This window comes from Corapipo altera, unplaced genomic scaffold (assembly GCF_003945725.1).
Source record: "Corapipo altera isolate COAL_440 unplaced genomic scaffold, ASM394572v1 308, whole genome shotgun sequence".
In the NCBI taxonomy this organism is placed as follows: domain Eukaryota; kingdom Metazoa; phylum Chordata; class Aves; order Passeriformes; family Pipridae; genus Corapipo; species Corapipo altera.
Window position 1 is genome coordinate 3430218 of NW_020884925.1, and position 20533 is coordinate 3450750.

A 20533-nucleotide genomic window follows, 5' to 3' on the forward strand; every position below is an offset into this window, starting at 1 on the left:
CCCTCGGTTCCTTCGCTCCTGCCCGCGGGCCCTCAGCCCTCGCCCGGGGCCGACCCGCTCCCAACCGCGGGCCCTCGGCTCCTGCCCTCGGTTCCTTCGCTGCCGCTGCCCTCCCGCAGGGCTCAGCCCGCAGCCCGGCGGTGCGGGGGGTGCCGGTGCCGCCGGAGGCCGCGGGAGCCCCCGCGGCGGTGTCTGAGGAGGCACCGCTGTGGCATCGACAAACAGAACCGGCTTTCCATTTCTGAAGCCTTTATAAAATCTCAGCTTCTAGAATCAGGTAGTTTACTGGAAAAATAGCTGTTGTTGCTAAGAAAGAAGAGTGTCAGAGTTTTGCGGCAGCAGACGAAAAACAAAACCCAGGCACTTTAAAGTATTAAAACCCAAAGCTGTTGAAATCGGGGCACTTTGAGGTTGGTATTTGCCTTCCTTTCTGAGGCACTTATTATCGGAAGCCGGTTCCAGGCGGGGCTGTGGGGGGCCAGGGCTGCAGAGCCCCCTGCACAGTCCCGCTGCCCCAGCGCCGAGGCTGCTCCGCATCCCCCGGCCGGGTCACAAGTGCTGGTTGTTCCCGGCTAAGGTGGTTCCGTAGCTTGGGGTGTTCCTGAGAGTAAAGCACCAAACGAGAACTAAGGCAGTTTGAGCTCAGACCTCTGGGAAGAACAGCTTTTAAAAGCTTTTCCTACCTTTCTTTCACTTTGGCAACATTAAAATTTGGGGGTTGTCTCAGTACAATTTTGTACGAGTTTTTGGTGGTAGTTGTCAGATTAATTCCAGCCTTTTCATTTACTCAGCTCAGTCCTGGCTGTGTTTAAAAGCAGAGGACTGAGACTATGTGTTCAGTTCCCTCTTGTCCTGGACTTGTGAGTGGAAGTTCTCAGAATTGATATTTGACAATAGACAGGATTTGTAGCCTCCATTTTCTGGGCATTACTTGCTCTTTTTTTTTTCATCACAGGACACCAGAGGTACTCAAACCTTTTCCTCTGTTGATGTTTTATCTTGATTTTGATAGTGCTTTGATTTGAGAATTGCCACTCTGATGTCTGTAGGGCAAGTGTGCAGAGTTCTCTTGATACTGATTTTCTTCTGGTAACTACTGCTGATTTTCACTTTTAGTCTTTAAAATCCAAATTGGCCTTGCAGATACCCGTCCTAAATATTTATGTGAAATATTGTTTCTTGGTTCAAAGCTTGAGTATACTTTGCAAATATTGGCTCTTCTGTTGTGCCATCTTTCTTTTCCACAGCTGATCAGTACATTCATCTTGTGTTCTTGTATTTCTAACTGTATCTGCATTTCTGTTCTGGGGTTGCACTCTGATTGTAAATTGAGGGGAGAAATTTTTCACACATATTTTTGACACCTATTGATCTGTGTCTCTTGGGTATTACCACAATAAGGTTGCAGTAATAAGCCATTGACAGAGTCTGGTTTGGATCTGTCCTGAGAAGGGCTGAACAACACAGTAATAAACCCATCAGTATTTATTTTGCCTAGAAAAATGATGCCTGTGCAGAGATATCAGTACAGTCTTTCCTAGTGATCACTATATTGAGACTCCCTATGAGGAAATTCATTCTATTAAATTTAGTCTGCTTAGGAAACCACTATTTATTTTTTTTTATTATTTTGTCCCTGAGGCAAGACGTTGTCTTGTGCAAAGCACCTTAAAAAAAGGGTCATTTTTACTTATTATGGATAAATTAGGCTTAATGAAATGCAGTCAGAAACCTCCGTCTTCTAACATAGTGAATTTTTTTAAGCTAGACAGGTAAGATCATAAACCCAACAATTTTTCACACAAGCTTTTCTTTTGTTTGTTTTCTTTAGCATTAAAAACTCTCCTAAAGAGTTCCTGCTCATCAGAGCAAATGCAGTTTAATGGGACAGTTGGCACTTGCACCAGTTTGAGGGATATGAGTTTTGCCTCTTTCTCAAGCTGTTTATTGTTTCCTCAGACAGGGCTCAGGCCCAGGAAGCCTTCCCTTACAGGATAGCACTTCCAGACACATTTATGGGGTCTGAGCATCCCCCCATCCGTCAGGTGTTGGAAAAGCAACTTTTTTATCCACTGCAGAAGCATCAATCTGTCATCGGTAGAATCCATTTCTTTGACTGTTACAATTCTGATGTTTGCTTATCTCTGATAAGCCTTGTTGCACATTCTCATCCCAAGCCGTTTATTTTGTATACATGGTAATACACTGTGGTTCTGTAGCTCAGGGCAGTGCTGGTTTGCAGCTACTCAAACCTGCATTCTAAATGTTATAATTTGAATAAGCCCTCCCTTAGAACAGGCTGTGGTTCAGCACTTTGTAGAATGTTTTTACTACACATCCAACACACTCCATAGGATATTTTTACTATGCATACAATATATTTACTTTTGGTATTACTGTTAAATGTTTGTTCTTTGCTGTTATATGCCAAGGTAAAGTGAACTATTACCCAATTATCAGGTTATCAGGTCAGGATCATTAGTAGCTGTAGGGAAAAGCACAAGGCAATTCTTGGGAGTGGTTTTATTAACCTTGCTAACCTTCCTTGAGGAGGAAATAATGACCATCGACAGAGCTGTAAATAAAGGCTGTAGTTTTACCCTCTCCTGTTCCTTTGTGCATGAATGGAAAGTGAACTTACAACGGGTCTTTCTTCCTTGTTGCCATCCTTTCTCACTCAGCCTTCCTCCTGCTGTTGCTGTAGGAGCTCACCCTTCTGCAGATGTCAGATAATACAATTTTGTTTGAGTTTATTCATTTTGCCTGGCGGCTTCTCAGAGATGCTCTTTATTTTTTTTAATTTTCACGGAAATAGTGTTGTGGTGAACTAAAACACCATCCCGGGAGCCCTCTGCTGGCACTTTGTGCTTTTGCTTTAGGCTGCGGTAGTATTTTTTTCCTTCCCAGCTGTGCTTGCTTCAGCCTAAGGACTCAGATTAGCGTCTGTTAAACTACTTTAACCTTGATGATTTTATTTATTTATTTATTTTTGCCGTGAGAAGGAGTACTCGCATTGACTGTCCCTGGGAGTTTGGCGGTGCAGCCATGGGCATTTACTGTGGCACCGGGTGATGTGGCGGGGATGCTCCGGGCACGGCGAGCCTCCCTGCAGCCGTGAGTCCCTTCGGCAGCTCTCCCGGGCTCTGGGGGAGAGCGGCCGCAGGAGCCGTGCTCTGCCGGAGCCTTTCCCACCGCCCAGCTTTGCTCCGTGGGTGTCCGTGCAACACGACTGCGCTGCCGAGCGCCGCCGGCTGACGCAGAGCTGCTCCCAAACCTGGAGGTGCCGGGAAGAGCGTCCTGGAATCCCGGAGTGAGCCCCGAGGCACCAGGGAGCTGCTCTCCGCCAGCACCGCCCGCTCGGCTTTGGGGTTATAAAAGCTCCGTGCGCCTCTCAGAAAAGCGCCTGGAAAAGGGGAGGGTGGCATCGCTGGCTTTGGACGACACCTGCCCGTGATTTCACGCGCTCTTCCCTCCTGGCGAGCTCCAGTCAAGCCTCTGCAAAGATTTCCCAGTGCCGCGTCCTTCCTCACCGGTCGGGGACGGGCACAGCCAGTTCAATGCAGGCTCTCGGATTTTTTCGGCGCTCTCTCGGAGTATACGTGCTCTAAATGCCTACAATACGGAGGAATCCAGCTGCTCCTAATGGGATGCATTTGCAGAGAGGAAGAATTCCTCATTTAAGATGGGTAATAAGCAAACGATATTTACTGATGAACAGCTAGATGCCTACCAGGTAAGATATCTCGGTTTGCATCAGGAGATGGGAAGGAGTAATCTTCGTATGTTTCTGATTTGGTTTTTTGTTTGGTTTGAGGAATGGTTTTTCTTTTCTAATATAATTGAAAACTTCCTTTGTAACCTGCATGCACACATCCTACTATTCCTTCCAGCAACTGTAACAGTATTCAAAGGCTGGGTTGTTAAATATACATAGTATAATTCCCTCTCTGTATACCAGGAAAAGTCACATCCTCAATGCCTCGGCTAGGAAGCAGGATAAGGACTGTGATGAGCTTGGCAAAGTGTAGCAATAACCTCTCTTTCTCTCCCCGATGCCTTTGCTGACAATAGAGGGGAAAGGAAAGAAAAGGAGGTCTTGTCTAAATTCACTTCTCCTAAGGATAAGTCCTAGAAATATGCTTAATATAAGTCCAGAACAGGGATTGTTACGCTTGCATCCACTCCTGGATGGCAGTTTCTTACCTGAACAGAAGTAGTGTTGCATTTTATGTCAGGGATAACTCGGTACTTCTCTATTTACTCACATTGCATCAACTGATTTTTTTTTTTTTTTAATAAGGTAAAAAATAATTCCCACTTTCCAGTCATGTTTCAGCACACTGCAAATCTTCCTGAAATGGATTGCAGGCAGCTCTCTGCACTATGAGCATCTTGAACAAGTTTCTGACAATCCAGTGAGGTGCTGCATGGAGTAGGAGTGTGCTGAAGAAGGAGGCTGTTGTGCACAGCTGACTCCTTACCAAGAGATGCAGACAGGGCTCTGTTCCTCTACATAAAGTGACAAACACAGAATTAATAGTGCAGGAAGTCAAGATTCAGTTTATCTTAGGATAACCAAGGGGCAGGTCCAGTCATAATAACGATTTACCCTTGGGATCTTTGATTCAAGCCCTCGAAGAGGAAACTATTATTTTAGTTAGTAATTTTATCTCAAGTTCCTGCTAACGTGGACTTTTCACAGGTGTAAATGTTTATCCACAGAGTCAGGCTAGGGGTAGATGCTAAAATGCTTTGAACCATTATCCCATGCTGAAAATAAGGCATAAATTAAATGCTTTTATAAATACCTCGCCATTTGTGCAAACGGCCCTTCTTTAATTTCCACTTTGTCACACATCTCATCCTCACCAGCAGTCTGTCACTGCAATATATTAGTCTCAGTTAATGGTCTTAGTAGTCCAAATAGATCCAAATAGGCTTTTTCACCTCCCTGCTGGAGAGGCAAGAGGGAAATCAAAGATCTGTAAAGCGCCAGCGTCTGTCATCCTGCTAACAATGAAAGTGAACACAGAACAGAGCACAACTGCAGCGAAACAAAACAAAATCCAAATGTAATTAATGTTATCTTCTTGGCATAAACTGGCAAATGCAAGAGCTGAAATGTCATCCCTAATTCACTGCTCTTCATGCAGAAATTGCCTCTCTCTAATGGCTTTTGCAGCCCCTGCCTTTCCTAATGCCGGGTAATTGATCTCGAAGCCTGGCAGGAGTTGGGCCCGGTGGATTGAGGCACCTTTGGGATTTCTCTGTTACAGGCAGACTTTAGTTCATTAGTGTAGTGCTAGATAATTTTTGACTAGTAATAGCACTTGTTATGTGTGGTAAGTGCCATAAAATAATGAGTTTCAGGATAATCACCAACCTGTAGGACTTGTCAGGAAGGAACCTTTGCCTCGTGCTGTGAAGAATCAGATAAGGACCTTGTTTTGATGGTGATTTGCTTTGATCCATTAGTTTTGCATCACTCTTGTATCTTTTAAACTCAGAGATCCTGGTCTGACTTCTGTAGTCCCCCCCCCCAGAGAGCTCCTGTCCCTCCAGTGCATCCTGGGGGAGAGGGCAGTTGGTGTCATACAAATATATCTGTTGGACTCAGAGTTTGCCATCTTACCTGCCCTGTTCCCATTTGGGGAATTCCTTCAGAACAGAAAAGGGGAGAATGAGGCAATGGTTCTATAATTTTTTAAATGCAGGTTTTCATGCCTTGAGCCAGCAGCTGAGTTTCCAGGGCCTCTGAACACTGGACCAAAGTAAAACACTGTGTACCACGGGCCCCTCTGCAACAGTCTGGTGTGCACATCTGTACCCCAGTGTACAGGAAGGGATTGCTTTTTAAATGGACCATTGATTCATCTTTTTTTTTTTTCCCCAAAGGAGAACTAGGCAATTCCTTGTGAATTTGTGTGTCTCCAAGTTAGTACTGTACTCCTTGCAATAATACCCAGGGGTACAGTGTTCATATCTCAGAACAACAGAAACAAAAGAATCAGCTTAATCCTTTATGTAAAATATGGTTTGGGTTTTCTTTTGCTTCCCTACAGTTCCTACTGGAAGACTGTTCAAAACCTCACTCAACTCACAGTTAGACTTTATAATTTCTTTATTTAAACATATTTCTGGACATTACCTTATCTGGTTGTAGCTTCTGCCTTTTTTTAGTACAAATTGCTTTGAGCTCATAGCACCTAAATACTACTTTAGTAGGGAAATTTTTATAATTTTTTGAAAATTCAGTATGTTTTATGTGCTTGTTCTGGAGGAGACACTACAAGATGGAAAAGTGAGAAGTTCATGTGCTTAAAGTTTGGTAAAATCATGTATAAGTGACTTTGGCTTTAGGGAGTAAAGATGAAACTGCAGAAATATCACCTGCTTGAAGAGCAAGCATGCATAAATCTCAGATCATGAATATGATATTAATGAAATAAAATAGCCTTATTTGATTTATCTATAACTTTGTGAAATGCCTGATTATACATTTTTTTTTTACATGTAAACTGTCATATTGTAGAGCCACTTTTTAGCAGAACCTTTACATTTAAATGAAAGCTGGTCACTCACAGGATGACCTCAGTGTTTTTAATGGACAAGTCTTTTGAGTGCTCTTCATTAAGACTGGTGATGGGTAACCAGTTGAAACTGTTTGTAAAAGAGACATGTAATAGAACTTTATAATATTGAACCTTTCAGCTTTCTTTTTTTTTTTTTTTTTAATTCAAAAGAGGTAGAGGCAGATCAAAAAGACTGGAAAGCTGTAAATCTCCTAACACCTTGTCACATCACCTGCTATGAAGATCCTATCACTTGTTATTAAAATAGTGTTCTAGTTGGCAGATCTTTAAATTTTCATAAGATTAGTGAAGTGTTTTGGAAGTGAGGCTTTTGCTGGCACTGGTTTCCTCATGGAGATTCACCTCATTGAAAAACCTGGCCCTGTAAGAAAATGAATTCTACTGGGCATTTCTGATTCTTATGCCCTTAGAGTACTTGGCTGCTCTGGGTTTCTGGCTCTGTTTTTTTGGGGGGGTTTTGGTTGTTAATGTTGGGGGGTTTTTTGTTTTGGTGTTTGTTGGTTTTTTTTGGTTTGGTTTGGTTTTTTTGTTTTGCTGGTTTTTTTTTTTTTTAATACACAAAATGCAAAATTTAACCAGGGTCTGGTTAGGGAAAAGGTTAAGTATTGATAGGCAAGAGAGATGCATTTCATTGCAATAAAAGAACATTTTAAAAACATTTTAAAAGCTGCCTACAGATTCTGGAGGTCAAGTCTCTTTGAGAAAAGAAAATGATGGGGGATTTTAGGGCTTTTTGAGTGATGCTGTGTAAAGGTGCTTGAAGCAGTAGAAAATACAGGTGTGCAATAAAGCAACATCAGGGGCACTTTTTTTGCCTTGGTGCACTGCATTCCTCACTGAGAAACAGCTACACTGAGTAGGAAAGGCAGAGAAACTGTGCTTGGGCTGTGGATGAACTGCACTGCTCAGTCAACCTCATTCCCTGTTCTGGGGTTACTTCAGTAACTGAGCTGAATTTGATACAAATTTGCTTCTTCCTTTTTTTTTTGTTCTAGCAGAACCTGGATAGTATAGGGCATATTGCTGGTTTTACTGCAAGCCATTTATGCCTTGTTCATTAATGGTATTATTTACTCTGCATTATTTAATCCAGCCTCAAAACAGACTTATGTACCCTGGCAGTCTTCAAGGCAATATTGCAATAAAATATAGTACTATGAAATAATTACTTGCTCCTTTTACACAAGAATTTGTCTATTACAGAGCTAACTTTTATCAAAATTGAAGTAAAAGTGGAATTCAACTACATTTCCTGGGAATTATGCAAAACCAGATGAAACAAGTTAGGTTATGATCTGTCAAGAAATGCCATGTGTAAAGTGAAAGTAGGTCATCGAGCTGTCTTTTGATTTAAAAGCCATGCTTGATTTGATAACTGTCTTGGAAAATTCATCACAGGTTCTCCAAGATCTTGAGTGAAAAAGTATTTTTCCATTTGATACAGCACTGCTGTTCCTGTGCAAATGTAAGCAGCATAATAATGGCACAAGGTTTTTGTGAGGTTATCCTTTAGTCAGATTCTGGTTTCATGTTACCATTTGGTGCTTATATAGATTGAACAAAATTACATTTGTTGGCAGTTGCTTCTTCCCAGTCCTGGCCAGTGTCTGACTGTTTTTACTCCCATGTTGCAGTAGGAATATATAAATTGGTTCTTAAAGCTGCAGCTTTTCCCTCCTGAAACTCAGGGGGTGTTTTGGTTCTTTTGGCTGTGGTTGTAAAATAAGTATGATGACAAGTAAAGATGAGCTGTGTGTCAAATCTCCATCGATGTTCCAATGCAAACAGCATTTTTAACTCACTGATTCTGTTAACTCTTCATACACTCACAGGGATGAAAATACATAAATATCTTGCTGACTAAGTCTTGTCCAACTCCATACCAGTCTTAGTTGTATGGCAGGTAGAACAGAAATACTGCATTTGTAAAACATTACCAGAGTGAGGTTAATGATAGGTCTCATCTGGAAGTTCATTTGCTTCTCTCCAGTACCAGATTTTTGGATTGCTTCATGAGATGATGTTCTAATGGTGTTTCGATCAAATGGTCTTACACACATCGTGTGCTTTGGCACAGAACACCATTGGTGATTTTAAAAACAAAGCCTCTGAAATAATTTGCTTGAAATATTACCTTTTAAAATGCTGCAGCATTCACTACTTAGCATTTCTTAAGAGCTGCTCCCTCAGCTCTATGGATCTCCTCTGTCCTGTTAGCCATTGGTTTCCATTATCTGTAGTTTCCTGCCTTTTGTCTGAGGTTGTTTTTTTTTTTTTAAATTGGAGTGATTTTTTGACTGATTTATATTATTTCCTTATTTATAAAACTTTCCAGTGAAGCTGTTGCAGGATCAGAGTAAACCTGCCCTTATGAAACTATACATACAAGAGGCAGAGTATATATGCATTGTCTTAGAGGAGAAATAAATTCAATGGATGTAAGAACTGTTTCACAGCAGCTCTGCACGTTTTGAGCATTTCTATTCTTTCCTTCTGTTGTTCATTTCTCCAGTTTTTCCTCTGTAGAGGAGTGTCATGCATGTACCTGTGGGATCAGTTGGATTTCAGAGCTGTGCTTTGTGCTCCACGACACTTCCTTTTGAAGGGGTGAAAACCTTCCATTCATTGCACTCTGCTGCCATTCACGAGCTGCCCTCAGGAGCTGGCATTCTCTCCCACAGGACAGCTGATCCTGGAGCCATTCCTCATGTTGTGCTGTGTGTGGACACTTGGCAGAAAGTTCAGTATCAGCACAGTTCTCTTTCTCTCGATGTTTTTTGTTCAAATCACTGTAGAACTCGATATAAAGCAGAACTGACCTAGGAATTTGCAGTAAAATTTTACAGACTGGTGGAAAAGGTAGTAGGCCACCTATTTCAGTCTGTTCTGTCCTAAACCTGCCTTCACCTGACATAGGAAATAAAAGAATGAAACTAACAGCGTGTGTTCTGCTGTTGCATAAAACCATTTGTAAGAGCAGAGACTATTAACCCTTCCCTACAAGCAATGTTGCAGAAAGTCCCAACACCATGAGCCAATGAGCAGAGCTACCCCTGGAACCTAACTGCACCAGCCATCTGCCTCTGCTCTCTGCAAAGTATTTTGAGAAGCATTTAAGCCACCCAAATGCTGAATTTGAGCATCAATTCCCATTAGACAAGTGAACGATCTCCTAGAAATCAATGGGAAATGTTCCGTTTCCTTGATTTTATTGTCTTTGCTAGACATAAGATGGTAAGTGGATAATTGCAGATTTGTTTAAGTGGTATTTTACCTCCAAGAAAGCAGCAGTGATCCCATGTCAAGCTTCCAATTCCCTCGATTGTTTAGGGCACGAGGACAGACCGAGTGGGGCCGTTGCTCTTGGAGCACGTTTGTTCTCAGGGGCTGCAAAAGTGACCTCTGTTCTAAACAAGCTAAAACCCCCAAGGGGCCTGCTGCTAGCAGGGCTCTGTCAGGCCACTGGATAGCAATAGAAACAAAAACAATGATTCTCGGGATCAATTCTTGCCAGAAATGTTGAATTGATGAGAATTACTCTGGTAATGTTTTTTTGTTCAGTATTTAGTTTGTTCTTTTCTAGCGGGACTCCCAGTGGCTTAAGTGTCCAAACAGAACAGACAGGGTGCTTTTTGTGTTCATGATAAACTCAAATACAGTCCACAAAATAGCAAATGTGTTCCATGCTAGCTTTGATCTTCCTTCCAGCCAAAGTTATCACGTGCATAAATGACAAATGCTTTCCAGGACCCACCTCACCTTTCCTTATGAGAGAGTGAATTGAACATGTTAACTATTTATTGTCCATCATTGTGTGTTTTCTGTATGAATGAAGTAGCCAGGAGAAAATTGGATGATTCACCTCCGTGTTTCTTTAGCCAAAAGTCTTTAATTAAATTGGAATTAAATTGCTTTAGTTCCAGCAACTATGAAATGTAATTATATTATTTAGACCTTTGCTCCATCATGGTTTTAATCCAACTTAGGGCTGTGCTTCCAAAAAAAAAAAAAAAAAGGAAAACAAAGTCAGTCTTGTACCCCTTTCTTGTATCAACAGATATTCGTTTCACCTTCCTCTCTGGTACCAGCACTGCCAATTCTAAGGCACTGAAAGGAAACGATCTGAGCTGGAAATGCATCCATTATTGCTGGGGTAATACAAACACGTTAGTTCCTCCCTTCAGGCTTCTCTGATGCAGTTATTCTGCTCAGCCCTGTGAAGTCTGCATCGAGGAAAAGGCAGAAATGAGGAAGTGGGAGAAGCCAGAGGGGTGGCTGGACTTGCCCGTCGGGACTCACTTGGAGCTGTGGCTTTTCCATTTGCCCCTTGATGCCAGCCAGGCCTCTGGATGGTAAATCATTTCCAAAGGGGTCAGAAGTACAGGCCAGTTAATTTGTGGTGCTCTGACCCTGAGCAGCTTTAAGATCCCTGCAAGTGGTCTGGGAAGCCGCTGGGAGGTTTTCTTGGCACCCCTCATCCCTGCCAATTCCATGTGATTGGCAGGCATAATGATTGGAATGTTGCTGTCGGTAACAGTGGTCAGGCAGATGGTTGCAACTACTTTTGCTATAAAGGTTTTCAGTGTGAGTGGGTTTTAGTTTATATCAGTAAAAATTTTGCTTGATTAAAAAATAGTGTTTGTTGTCAGTGACAAGAGGCAACTCAGCTTAAAGTAAAATATGTGCACTGTCAGCAACACTGGTTTACTATCTGACCTCTTAAGTCTTCCAATAGCATTTCTGCATGATTTCTGCAAGGTAAAAGGTAACTTTTCTTTTTAATCTTTGTCTTCATTTGCATATCCCTCCCTTTCAGCTTGCTAGTTAAGTAACAGTGGCTGCTGTTTCCTTCCTCCAGCCTCTCTAATTACAGGATGATTGCTGCTGAGGGCATTGCAATTATTTGTGAGATTACACCTGCCTTTTCTTAGTAAATGAATCATCCTTAAGTGACAGTTTGACTGTTGATTGTGCTGGAATTAAGGAGGATTTAACGAGCAGGCTCAGATCTCACTTAGTGCCGTTCCAGACAATGTGCCATCAGTGTCAGCGCTCTCAAGGTGCTTCCTCCTGTGCCTGGTAACAGGACTCTGCTACACAATCCATGAAGGAAGAGCTGCTGCTGCTGCCACTTTAGCTGGAGGAGAGCAGGCAAACTCAATAATTGATACCAAGCAGGGCTGATGGCACACCCGGACACCCGAGACAGGCTCTTTAACTGCCTCAGCTGCTGCACCACTTGCTTTTCCCCTCCTTGGAAGAAGCAGGTGTTTGGCCAGAATGATTCTCAGCTTGGGAAAGAAATACTTTTCCAGTAGTTGACAGGAGAGCAGGATTAGGAGAGTCAACCTAGTTACATATACTCTTGAGTTACCAGTCTGATACTCTTATTTTGTCACTAGATGACTTAAAAGATGATATATTCTAAATGTGTTTACATTAAAGGTGGAAAACTCACATGGGCCTGTGAGAGAGGTGGATAATCAGGAAGAATGTTTTGGTGGTTGTTCCCTACACCCTCAGGAGCTCCCTCTAAAACAAGTTGCATACTCTCTGAATTTATGAATGATGGTGTCAACTGATTATCAAATACTTCCTTGCCAACAGTGTTCCTAGTTTTGGATGCAGGGCAGAATTTCCCTTAAATATGTATTAGATAAGACAGTGGAGGTTAGGGGATATTCCTGTTAATGGGATGGGACTGATTATTTATGTCTCCTCACAGCACCTGAAATTGTAACTGGTTTTGTAACTGATTTAGAAATGTATGAAATGCAAACTCTTCCACTGCTTATATGTTCTTTGGTGAAGTGTATGAATTTTCTAGGATAACAGATGTTCAAAAAGTGAATTAAACCAGTGTAAATTCAGTTCCACCACACAGCCATTTAGAATGCAAGTGAATGCTTGTAAGCTCTTCTTTCATGGTCAGCGGGCTCTGTGTCACATTTTAGTAAGTTATTTCAAATTCTGGGATAGCACAGGGAGAGCTGATTAGTTTTCCTGCTGTTCAGAGCAGGGGCTGTCCATTTATCCATATTCCTGACAACAGGAGTTTGGAGCCTTTGCCAAAGTGACCACAGTGCAAAGTAATTGTTAGCAAAAGGGCTTAATAACTAACTACATAACTTTTATTGTTAAACCAGTTGTCTCCAGTAGAGAAATACTTCAAGTTAGAAGACATTTTTCTTCATCTGTTATTTATAGTTTTCTAGATCCACTTATTGAATATTTTTGGCCTATATCTCACTTTTTGGATTTAATTTTGTTTCCAGCCTGGTCATTCCACACTGGAGAAGTATTTCAACAAGCTGGTTTGGTTTTTTTTTTCTCCTGTAGTTTCCCATTAGCAATATTTTTTTTTTTTTACTGATAGGCTTGTCCTTAGGATATTTCAGTTCTTTTACAGCATATTTTGCTTTCTGAGTCAAAAGTAGATCATACACAAATGGCATCTTTAATGTTTTTCTGTCAGATCTGAGTTTCCTCCCAAAAGGTTGGAAAAGAATTCTTTGCAGTTGTTTTCAGTATTTCTGTAGTACATTGACACCTTTTGTTTTTTAACAGGATTGCACGTTCTTCACTCGGAAGGAAATCCTTCGGTGAGTAAATTGTATTAAACTTCTCCTTTGTGATTCTCATGGAAGAGACTAAATCTTTTTATCTGACTTGTGAGGAAACCAAATAAAGCCAGTTATTTTGCATGAATGAATGAGTGTAGGATGGGACTTAAGATGCACTTATAATGTGTATTTGTTACAAGGAGACTGATGGTGATTAGCTTAAGGTCCCAGACTTTTCTGTGACTTTGCATGGAAAGGACTTGCTGCTTTTCTGCTCAGTTATACCCTGAGGGCACATCCTTCACTCAGGGCAGGTCCTGGTGTGGGCTGAAGTGTGGGAAGAACTGGTGGAGCTTAAACTGCAGAGCACTGGGAATGTTTCAGTGCCAACTTCCCCACAGAAAGTCACAAAGCTTGGGATCACTGTTTGCAATAAAAGGGCCTTGGGTTTTCTTTTGTAGTGGGGATGGATTGAGCCAAACTGAAGCTATTTCTGCCTATGTATATGCTGACTTCTTGCCATGGATCCTTGATCTTCTGACCAGTCAGGTTAAGGATCTGGGAAAGTATGACATAGATCCTGTCCTGTCACTACCCATGCTGTTTTTCCCGAGGATTTTTGCCCCAGTAGAGGGGGAGAATAAATCTGGGGTATGTATCTAGACCTAGGAACTCATAATAATTCGGGTTCTCAAATTTGAAAAGCTGCTCAGACATGAGAAACTTTGTTTTCATAAACATTGGGAACAGCTTTGAGATCAGAAGTAGACATGATCTCTGAGAAAAATGTTACTTGCCTCTTCTGTGTTGCTGTAGAGTTCAGGAACACTCATGGTCAGTGGCTCTGTCAAGGCAAAACTAGTGGGGTGCTTTATGTTTTGTTGGAAAAGTAGAGGTGGTATTTTAGCTAATTCCTTGCATAGCCTGTCCTCATTACTGCTGGAGAAGTGATGCTGTCACTCCTCAGCAGTGCACAACACCTGAGACCCCTGTGCAGGAGGGACATTGCAGCACCACTGCCTGGGGGTGTCCTTTGGTCCAGGGCCCTCTGATGGTTGTTACAGTTTAAAATCCAGAGATTTGAATCCTGGAGAACATTTTCATGAAGGACCAGGGTGTGACTGAGTCAGAACATGTGGGCAGGGAGCGGGTGGGAGCTTGGCCCAAAGATAAGCTCAGCTTAGTGCAGGCTGGCTCCTGCAGAGATACTGCTGCTCTCAAAGAGAGCCAAGGCTTTACAAGAAGGAATTACCATGGCAGGGATGTAACTTCTTCAGCAAAGCATTCCTCAGCTCTGAACCTCGAGGAATGGCATGTGATCAACAGCTATAAACAAATTTTGTGCTATGTTTGTGGTATCCTGAGAAAGTCCTGCAGCTTCAATAAACATGAATGGTCATTTTATGTTGGCAAGGCTGCAGCAATGTTAGTTCTGCTTGAGAACACTGAATTTGGCAAGAACAGAATTTGCCATCACGAATTGTTCACAGAAACAGCTGTGAGTCCAAAATAACCGAAGCTGTGTGGTTTGGATGTTGGAAGTGATTGGGTGATATTTCTGTGCCATCATTAGTTCCAGCATTTGGATATGGAATAAAAGATGTCCCCGTGCAGCCACCAGATCTCAGATACATACATTATATAGCCAGACAAAAAAAAATCCCAAATAGTTTAATTTCCTGTATAAAAGAGACCTTTAGCCACCCTCTAACTCTTAAAAATCAACAGGTACTTTTCTTCTGTTTAACGGGGCTGTCTTGACGCAGAACTTCAGAAGAAGATTTGTTTGGATTGGATAAAATGAAAAAATTGCTTTATTTTTCTCAAATTTTATTTAAACTCAAATTTGTTAAAGCTTTATAAACAGTCAATTACTTGTATTTGTACTGTGTTCCTGTGAGGGGAAATGGTTATTAGTTAAGATTTTGACACGTTACAAAAGTTAAGGTTCTCTTTGTCACTTTGAATAACTAATCTGTTCTGAGAATTGTGGGTGAAGTGATTTGTAAACTGTGATACTGGGTCATCCTGTTCTTAGGAGTAATTTCTTTTTCTCCTGTGGGATGATATCTAAGGAAATATTGGAATTAACCTGAAAGAATAATTGACTTCCAGTGCAGAAAGCAAAGTGACTTACTTTGGTACATGTGCACCTAAAATACATCTAGAGAAAAATTTGTGGACAAATCAGAAGCGTAAAACATGTGCAGTACAGGCCCCATTTAAAGCATGTGACATAAAATGTGACCATTTTTATAACAAGACTGGAATACTGGCGGAGGAGAATGGAGTCAGGACTGTAAAATGCTGATAAAAGAAAGGAAATAAGGAATCAAACATCTTCACTGAAGCTGTAATTAGGAAACTGCTCAATCTGAATGAGCAAACTTTTTATTTTTATAATCTGGAAAACATTTTCAAACTGTAACTTCGAACCATCGTGTGCAACTGAGAAAATATGGAAAATGGACTTTGGAAAATACACCGCAGATTTCAAGAACAGACATTCTAAAGCAATGAAATTTGAAGATGTCATTGCATGGCAGGCAAACAGGGATTTACAGTATTGCAAAATCTGGCTGTGGAATGAAGAGTCAGCAAGTTTTGTTCTCTTTTTCTGGGCTGCAGTGGGTAAAAAATACTTGTAGAGAATGAGTTTGCAATGTGCAGCTTTGACAAGCAGATAAAAACTGGCAGAAATGAAGAGGTATTCCTGCATGGAATTGTCACAAGGGATAATATTTCCCTTGTCTTGTCAGTTTAGATTGAATACAAATTACTGTCTAAGGAATAGAGTAGAATCAAGAAGTGTCTCTACATGTCTGAGGAGAAGTTTTACCAAATAGGTATAAAATGGGTTATGATCCCCTAGTTAATTAACACTTACTGATTTAGCATATCCCTGTCTCAGTGAAGAGGGAGATAATTACTGCTGGGAATTTTCTCATGCACTGCAGAAGCAGGTGTGGTATTAAGAAGAGCAGGACGAGTTCTGTTTAGGCTGAACTGAATTTCTTGTGCAGCTGCCGAGTTCAGTGAGATGATCCAGATGATCCAAACAACAACAAAAAAAGCCCTGTCTGGCTCCCCACCCATTTCCATGACTGCTAGTGAGGAAGAGGTACAGTTGTGTAGGTGGGGATGAGGGGATTAACATGGCAGCTTCAATTTAGATTGATTTAAACTGATGTAAACCAGCACGAGGTTGCAATTAGGTGAAATGGGCTAAGTGTTTTTATCTGTCCCTACAGGAAAGTAGCCCCATCAAAACCCCAAACAACAGTAAATCTATTTTCTGCTGGTTTAATAAGCTGAATCAGCTCTCTGAGGGATCAGATGGGTGCCAAAGCTGGCACAAGAGCCAGAGTGAGCAAATGCAACTGAAAATGAGGAGAGGAGAGCCAGGCTTAGCAAATCCCTCCCAGTGAGGTGTTGGATTGACTCACACACTGACTTCAGGGTGCAAGACTGTGGTGTCAGCATCAACTGAAGTGAACAAAAACACAGGCTATGGTCAGAGGGGTTGGGGACACGATCTTCTGATTGGTAACCTGAGTGCAGATAATTTGCAAATTATTAAAGAATAATAGAACTTATGAATTTTAAGTGAAGAAGGAATTAACACAGAATAGGAAAAAATGGATCTAGGAAAAGAATAAAATTAGACTGTGCCTGGTGAAAGAGAAGGCTAGGAGCCATAGCTCACTCTTGGTGTTTGACAGGCATTTATCACCAGAAAACCTGTCAGGACACAACTGTGCTGTATGGAAGGATGCAGAGCACACTGGTAGACAGTCAGTTCATAAGTGCCCAGAATACAACACATGCTCTGAGACAGCCACTGTGGATTTGTTAAAAGCAAATCTTCCTTTGAGTGGCTGCTCTTGTAAGTCAGAAAAAAGAATCAGGTGCAACATATCTTTATTTTGGTAAGGGGTTCTATATATTGCATTTGTGTGAGTGCACACACCTCATGGGTAAGGTAGTGCTGAACACAGAAAATTGGTGAGAGTGGTAAGAGCTGCAGACACTGTGAAGATCAAGATTAGCATTTTCAACTGTGCACAATATATTAGAGAAATTATTAGGTTCAAAGTGAGCAAAAGGAAATCCACACACTCAACTGAGAAAAAATTGCAAGTGCAGAATGGAACAAAAAAACGGGGCAGGGAGTTGGTGACCCAAGCAAAGTGAGCATAATTTTAACAAACACACACACAGACCCCCTCCAGTGCTTTTGTAAAAAAGGGAAATGTGTTGCTATGATGCATTGGCCTCAGCATTGTTTATAGAATGTGAGAATTCCACTCCAGTCAGCAGCGTTGGGACCTCAGGAGGAACAGACTGCCCAGTTTTGGGCATCACCAGTCAAAAAAGATTTCTTGTACTGGAAAACGTCCCACAGAGAGAAACATGGATAAGAAGTAAATATGACACGTGAAGGAAGGTTGGAAAAACACTTTATTCATAGCAATGAATCTCTTCATGTAACCTGCCTCTCTTGTGATTGTAAATGGGAACAAATGGTTGAGTTGTCTCTTAAAAGGCAGTATTTGTGTTCCTCAGTTCTGTAAATCTGATTTTCCAGCAGACAAGCTTTTACTCCAGTAATAATGGTTATGTCCTGGCCAGCCCATCTGTTTCTGCTTCTCCCTGTAGACAAGCACAATTTGGCAAATAGCCAAGCAGTGAAATGCAGGTGTTCTGGGGTGTCTGTCCCAGCCAGAAAGCACAAAACTTGTAAATTAAAGTTGTATCACTTGAGGCCGACTGAACTGAGCTGGACAACTGCCAGGGGAGCATGGCACTGACTGACTGAGCTGGGCACCATCTGGAAAGTCAGCAAACCTTTGAACCTCTCTGTAGAAGAAAATTAATTCATTAATCTGTTTCATTCTCTTGGCATGTTTTTGATGGGCGAAAGGGGAGGTGCAGAAGAGCCCTTTGAGCCAATCCAGTTATAATGCTGGATTTTAAATCTGAAGCCTGCCTGAGGGTTAAGGAGTGAATTCCTTCAATAGCTAGAAAATTTTCCTTTTAAGGGAGCAAATGCAGCAAACTACTTGAGGTGCAGCTTCCTGTGGAGCAAGTTGCTGTGCAGATGGAGGGAGGGGTTAGGACACAGCTCCTGGTTTTCTTCTTAAAAATTTGGGGTTCGGATGCAGAAAGGGGAAATTCCCATATTGCCATCTTTAGGGAGAAAAAAACTGCTGGCCAAAAGAATATAGTTTGAGGGAACTCTGTACTCTTGGAAATGTTCCCGAGTTTTAGGCAAGAAGCTACAAACTGGAAGGACACATATCCTGAATCTGCTATTGATCTTCTGTCAGAACATAAGGGAGCACTTTTTTCTTTTTATTTTTTTCTTCTTCCTGTGAGAGTGACCAAGCCTGGAACAGGCTGCCCAGAGAGGTTGTGGAATCTCCATCCTTGGAGATACTCAAAAGCCATCTGGATGTGGTCCTGGGCAGCCTGCTGCAGGTGCTCCTGCTTGGCAGGGGTTTGGACCAGAGGATCTCCAGAACTTCCTCACAACCTCAATCAATCTGTGATTTTTGAATCACCAGCAGAAAAGAGCCTGTGAGCAGGGTTTTGAGTGGTGCTTCAAGGACAGAAAAATATGATTTATCTGCTTTTATCTATACTCACTATGCATCATGTAGTTCTGGGAACAGCAGAGTACGTGTATTGAAAGTCAAAGCCTTCCTGAGTATGATGAGGTCTTTTAGAATAAATATATTATTATAAATTGTATGCACAATACATTTCTCATAATTGCTTTTTAATTTTACTGCAGATGATTTGAGAGGATATTTATCTAGTATTCTCTTGAATTAATTTGTGCTGCTTCATTTTGTATTGCAGAGATGAATAAACACTAGACATGTTAACTAAAATCCAGCAGAAAGCTCACCTATCCACCTTTTCTCATCCTATTATGCTGCCTTTCTATAAATCTGATTTCTGTGTCCAGTTATTGTATTTTATCGATATAATGAAAATAACTTAAACTGGAAAGCATAAAATGGACAAGGCAAATCAGTCACAGAATTCCTTCACCTTTCAAATCTTCCTGCTTGTGTTTCTCACTGTTCTTTGTTCTTTATGTATTCATCAAAGTGTGGCAATTTAGTGAGCTGTGGTTTCAGTTTCTATCTGAAATTCCTGGTTGGTACCTTCAGATGTGGCATCAAGTTTCCTGTTGTTTTGGTTTTAGCATCACATGGTAGACCCCTGTCTCTGATAGCCTGTTCTAACCTCTTGCAATCCTTGGAGGCAATAATTTCCTGAGGAACTGGTGCAGCACAGAGGTTTATGCCTCAGTTACCATGTGCAACATTTAACTGTTGTTGCAAAACCAGTTTGTGCAAGTATGGCATAAATCTGAGACCCTGACAGTATTTTCCTTATCAGCTGCTGACAGCCTCAAAGGCCCCTCCTTCCTCCGTTTCTCAGCCCTTGATTGAAGAACCTCCTTTCTCTCTGAGCAGCTTTTTCTCCCCGTGTGGCAGACTTGTGGGTTTAGGTTTGCCTGGATGTGTTGCCCTGCCCAGTCACACGTGTGCCCATGTGTGTTAAAGCACTGTAGGACAAGAGGATGTGTGCAGCTCCCCACTGGGCACCAGTGCAGGGCCACAGCCTCTGCAGGGGGTTGTAAATCAGCTCCCAGCAGTGCCTTCCCCCTGCAGTCTGTGCAATCCCAACTCAGATGCTGCTGCTTCTTCTCCTTCCAGCCATCTCAGTCTCCAGGGGCTTAGAAGGGCTGACAGTTCAGACCTCAATGTTTCCAGGGCTTTGGGATTTTGTCAGTGCTCCTGCTGGTCTCTGGAGTGGTGAATTCTTCCCTGTGTATTACAGGAAATCCTGCTCCAGCTGTTCTGTTCAGCTCTGGCATCTGGACAGGAGCCTAGAGCTTTGGTTGTGGTGAATAACCAAAAGTGCAGCTGAACAGCAGCTGAGCAAGTGGGAAAAATCCCTCTTTTAAATTTAGAAAGGTGGCATAAACTCAGGGAACAAAGAAACAAGGAAGAATTTATTCAGCGTGCCGGGTCCTTCTCTCACCGAGTTTCTGGGGGGAAAAGACCCTTTGGGCTTACATCTTATACATTTTATAGTTTCACAAAATCCCACCATTTTTCAGATAAGTTTAATATATTCATTTTTTGCCTAAAAAGGTTTCTTTTCTCTAAAAAGGGGCTTTCCCTTTATTCTGATTGGCTGCAAGGCATCCCCTGTCAAAGATGATGGATCTTCCTTTGTCCTTAACCCAAAGAGAGAAAAGAACTCCTGTGTACAAAATGACCCTAAAAGATTTTTAAGAACTCTTGCATTTCCCTTATCTGGCCAAAAAAGACCCCTCAAGTCCAGTTTTTGGAA

At 41.8% G+C, this 20533-nt stretch overlaps 2 protein-coding genes across 6 annotated transcripts in view; one reads left to right on the forward strand and one right to left on the reverse strand.

Moving 5' to 3' along the window:
* Positions 1 to 1419, reverse strand: part of IDH3A (isocitrate dehydrogenase 3 (NAD(+)) alpha) — a 13821-nt gene extending 12402 nt beyond the window's left edge. Inside the window, exon 1 of the mRNA XM_027657561.1 lies at positions 1393 to 1419. Within this exon, the coding sequence (XP_027513362.1) occupies positions 1393 to 1419 (27 nt within the window). The remainder of the gene's footprint in view (positions 1 to 1392) is intronic.
* The window catches only part of CIB2 (calcium and integrin binding family member 2), a 43912-nt gene that overhangs the window by 846 nt on the left and 22533 nt on the right, over positions 1 to 20533 (forward strand). Inside the window, exons 1-2 of one of the 5 annotated variants that reach the window (XM_027657636.1) lie at positions 157 to 277; positions 13161 to 13195. Coding sequence is in view for 3 of the 5 variants with exons in the window: in XM_027657633.1 (XP_027513434.1) it covers positions 3683 to 3733; positions 13161 to 13195 (86 nt within the window). In the remaining 2 variants the exon portion in view is untranslated. Of the gene's footprint in view, positions 1 to 156; positions 278 to 3253; positions 3734 to 9402; positions 10946 to 13160; positions 13196 to 20533 lie in introns of those variants that run through there. The other 4 variants (XM_027657633.1, XM_027657632.1, XM_027657634.1 and 1 more) reach the window with 4 other exon arrangements.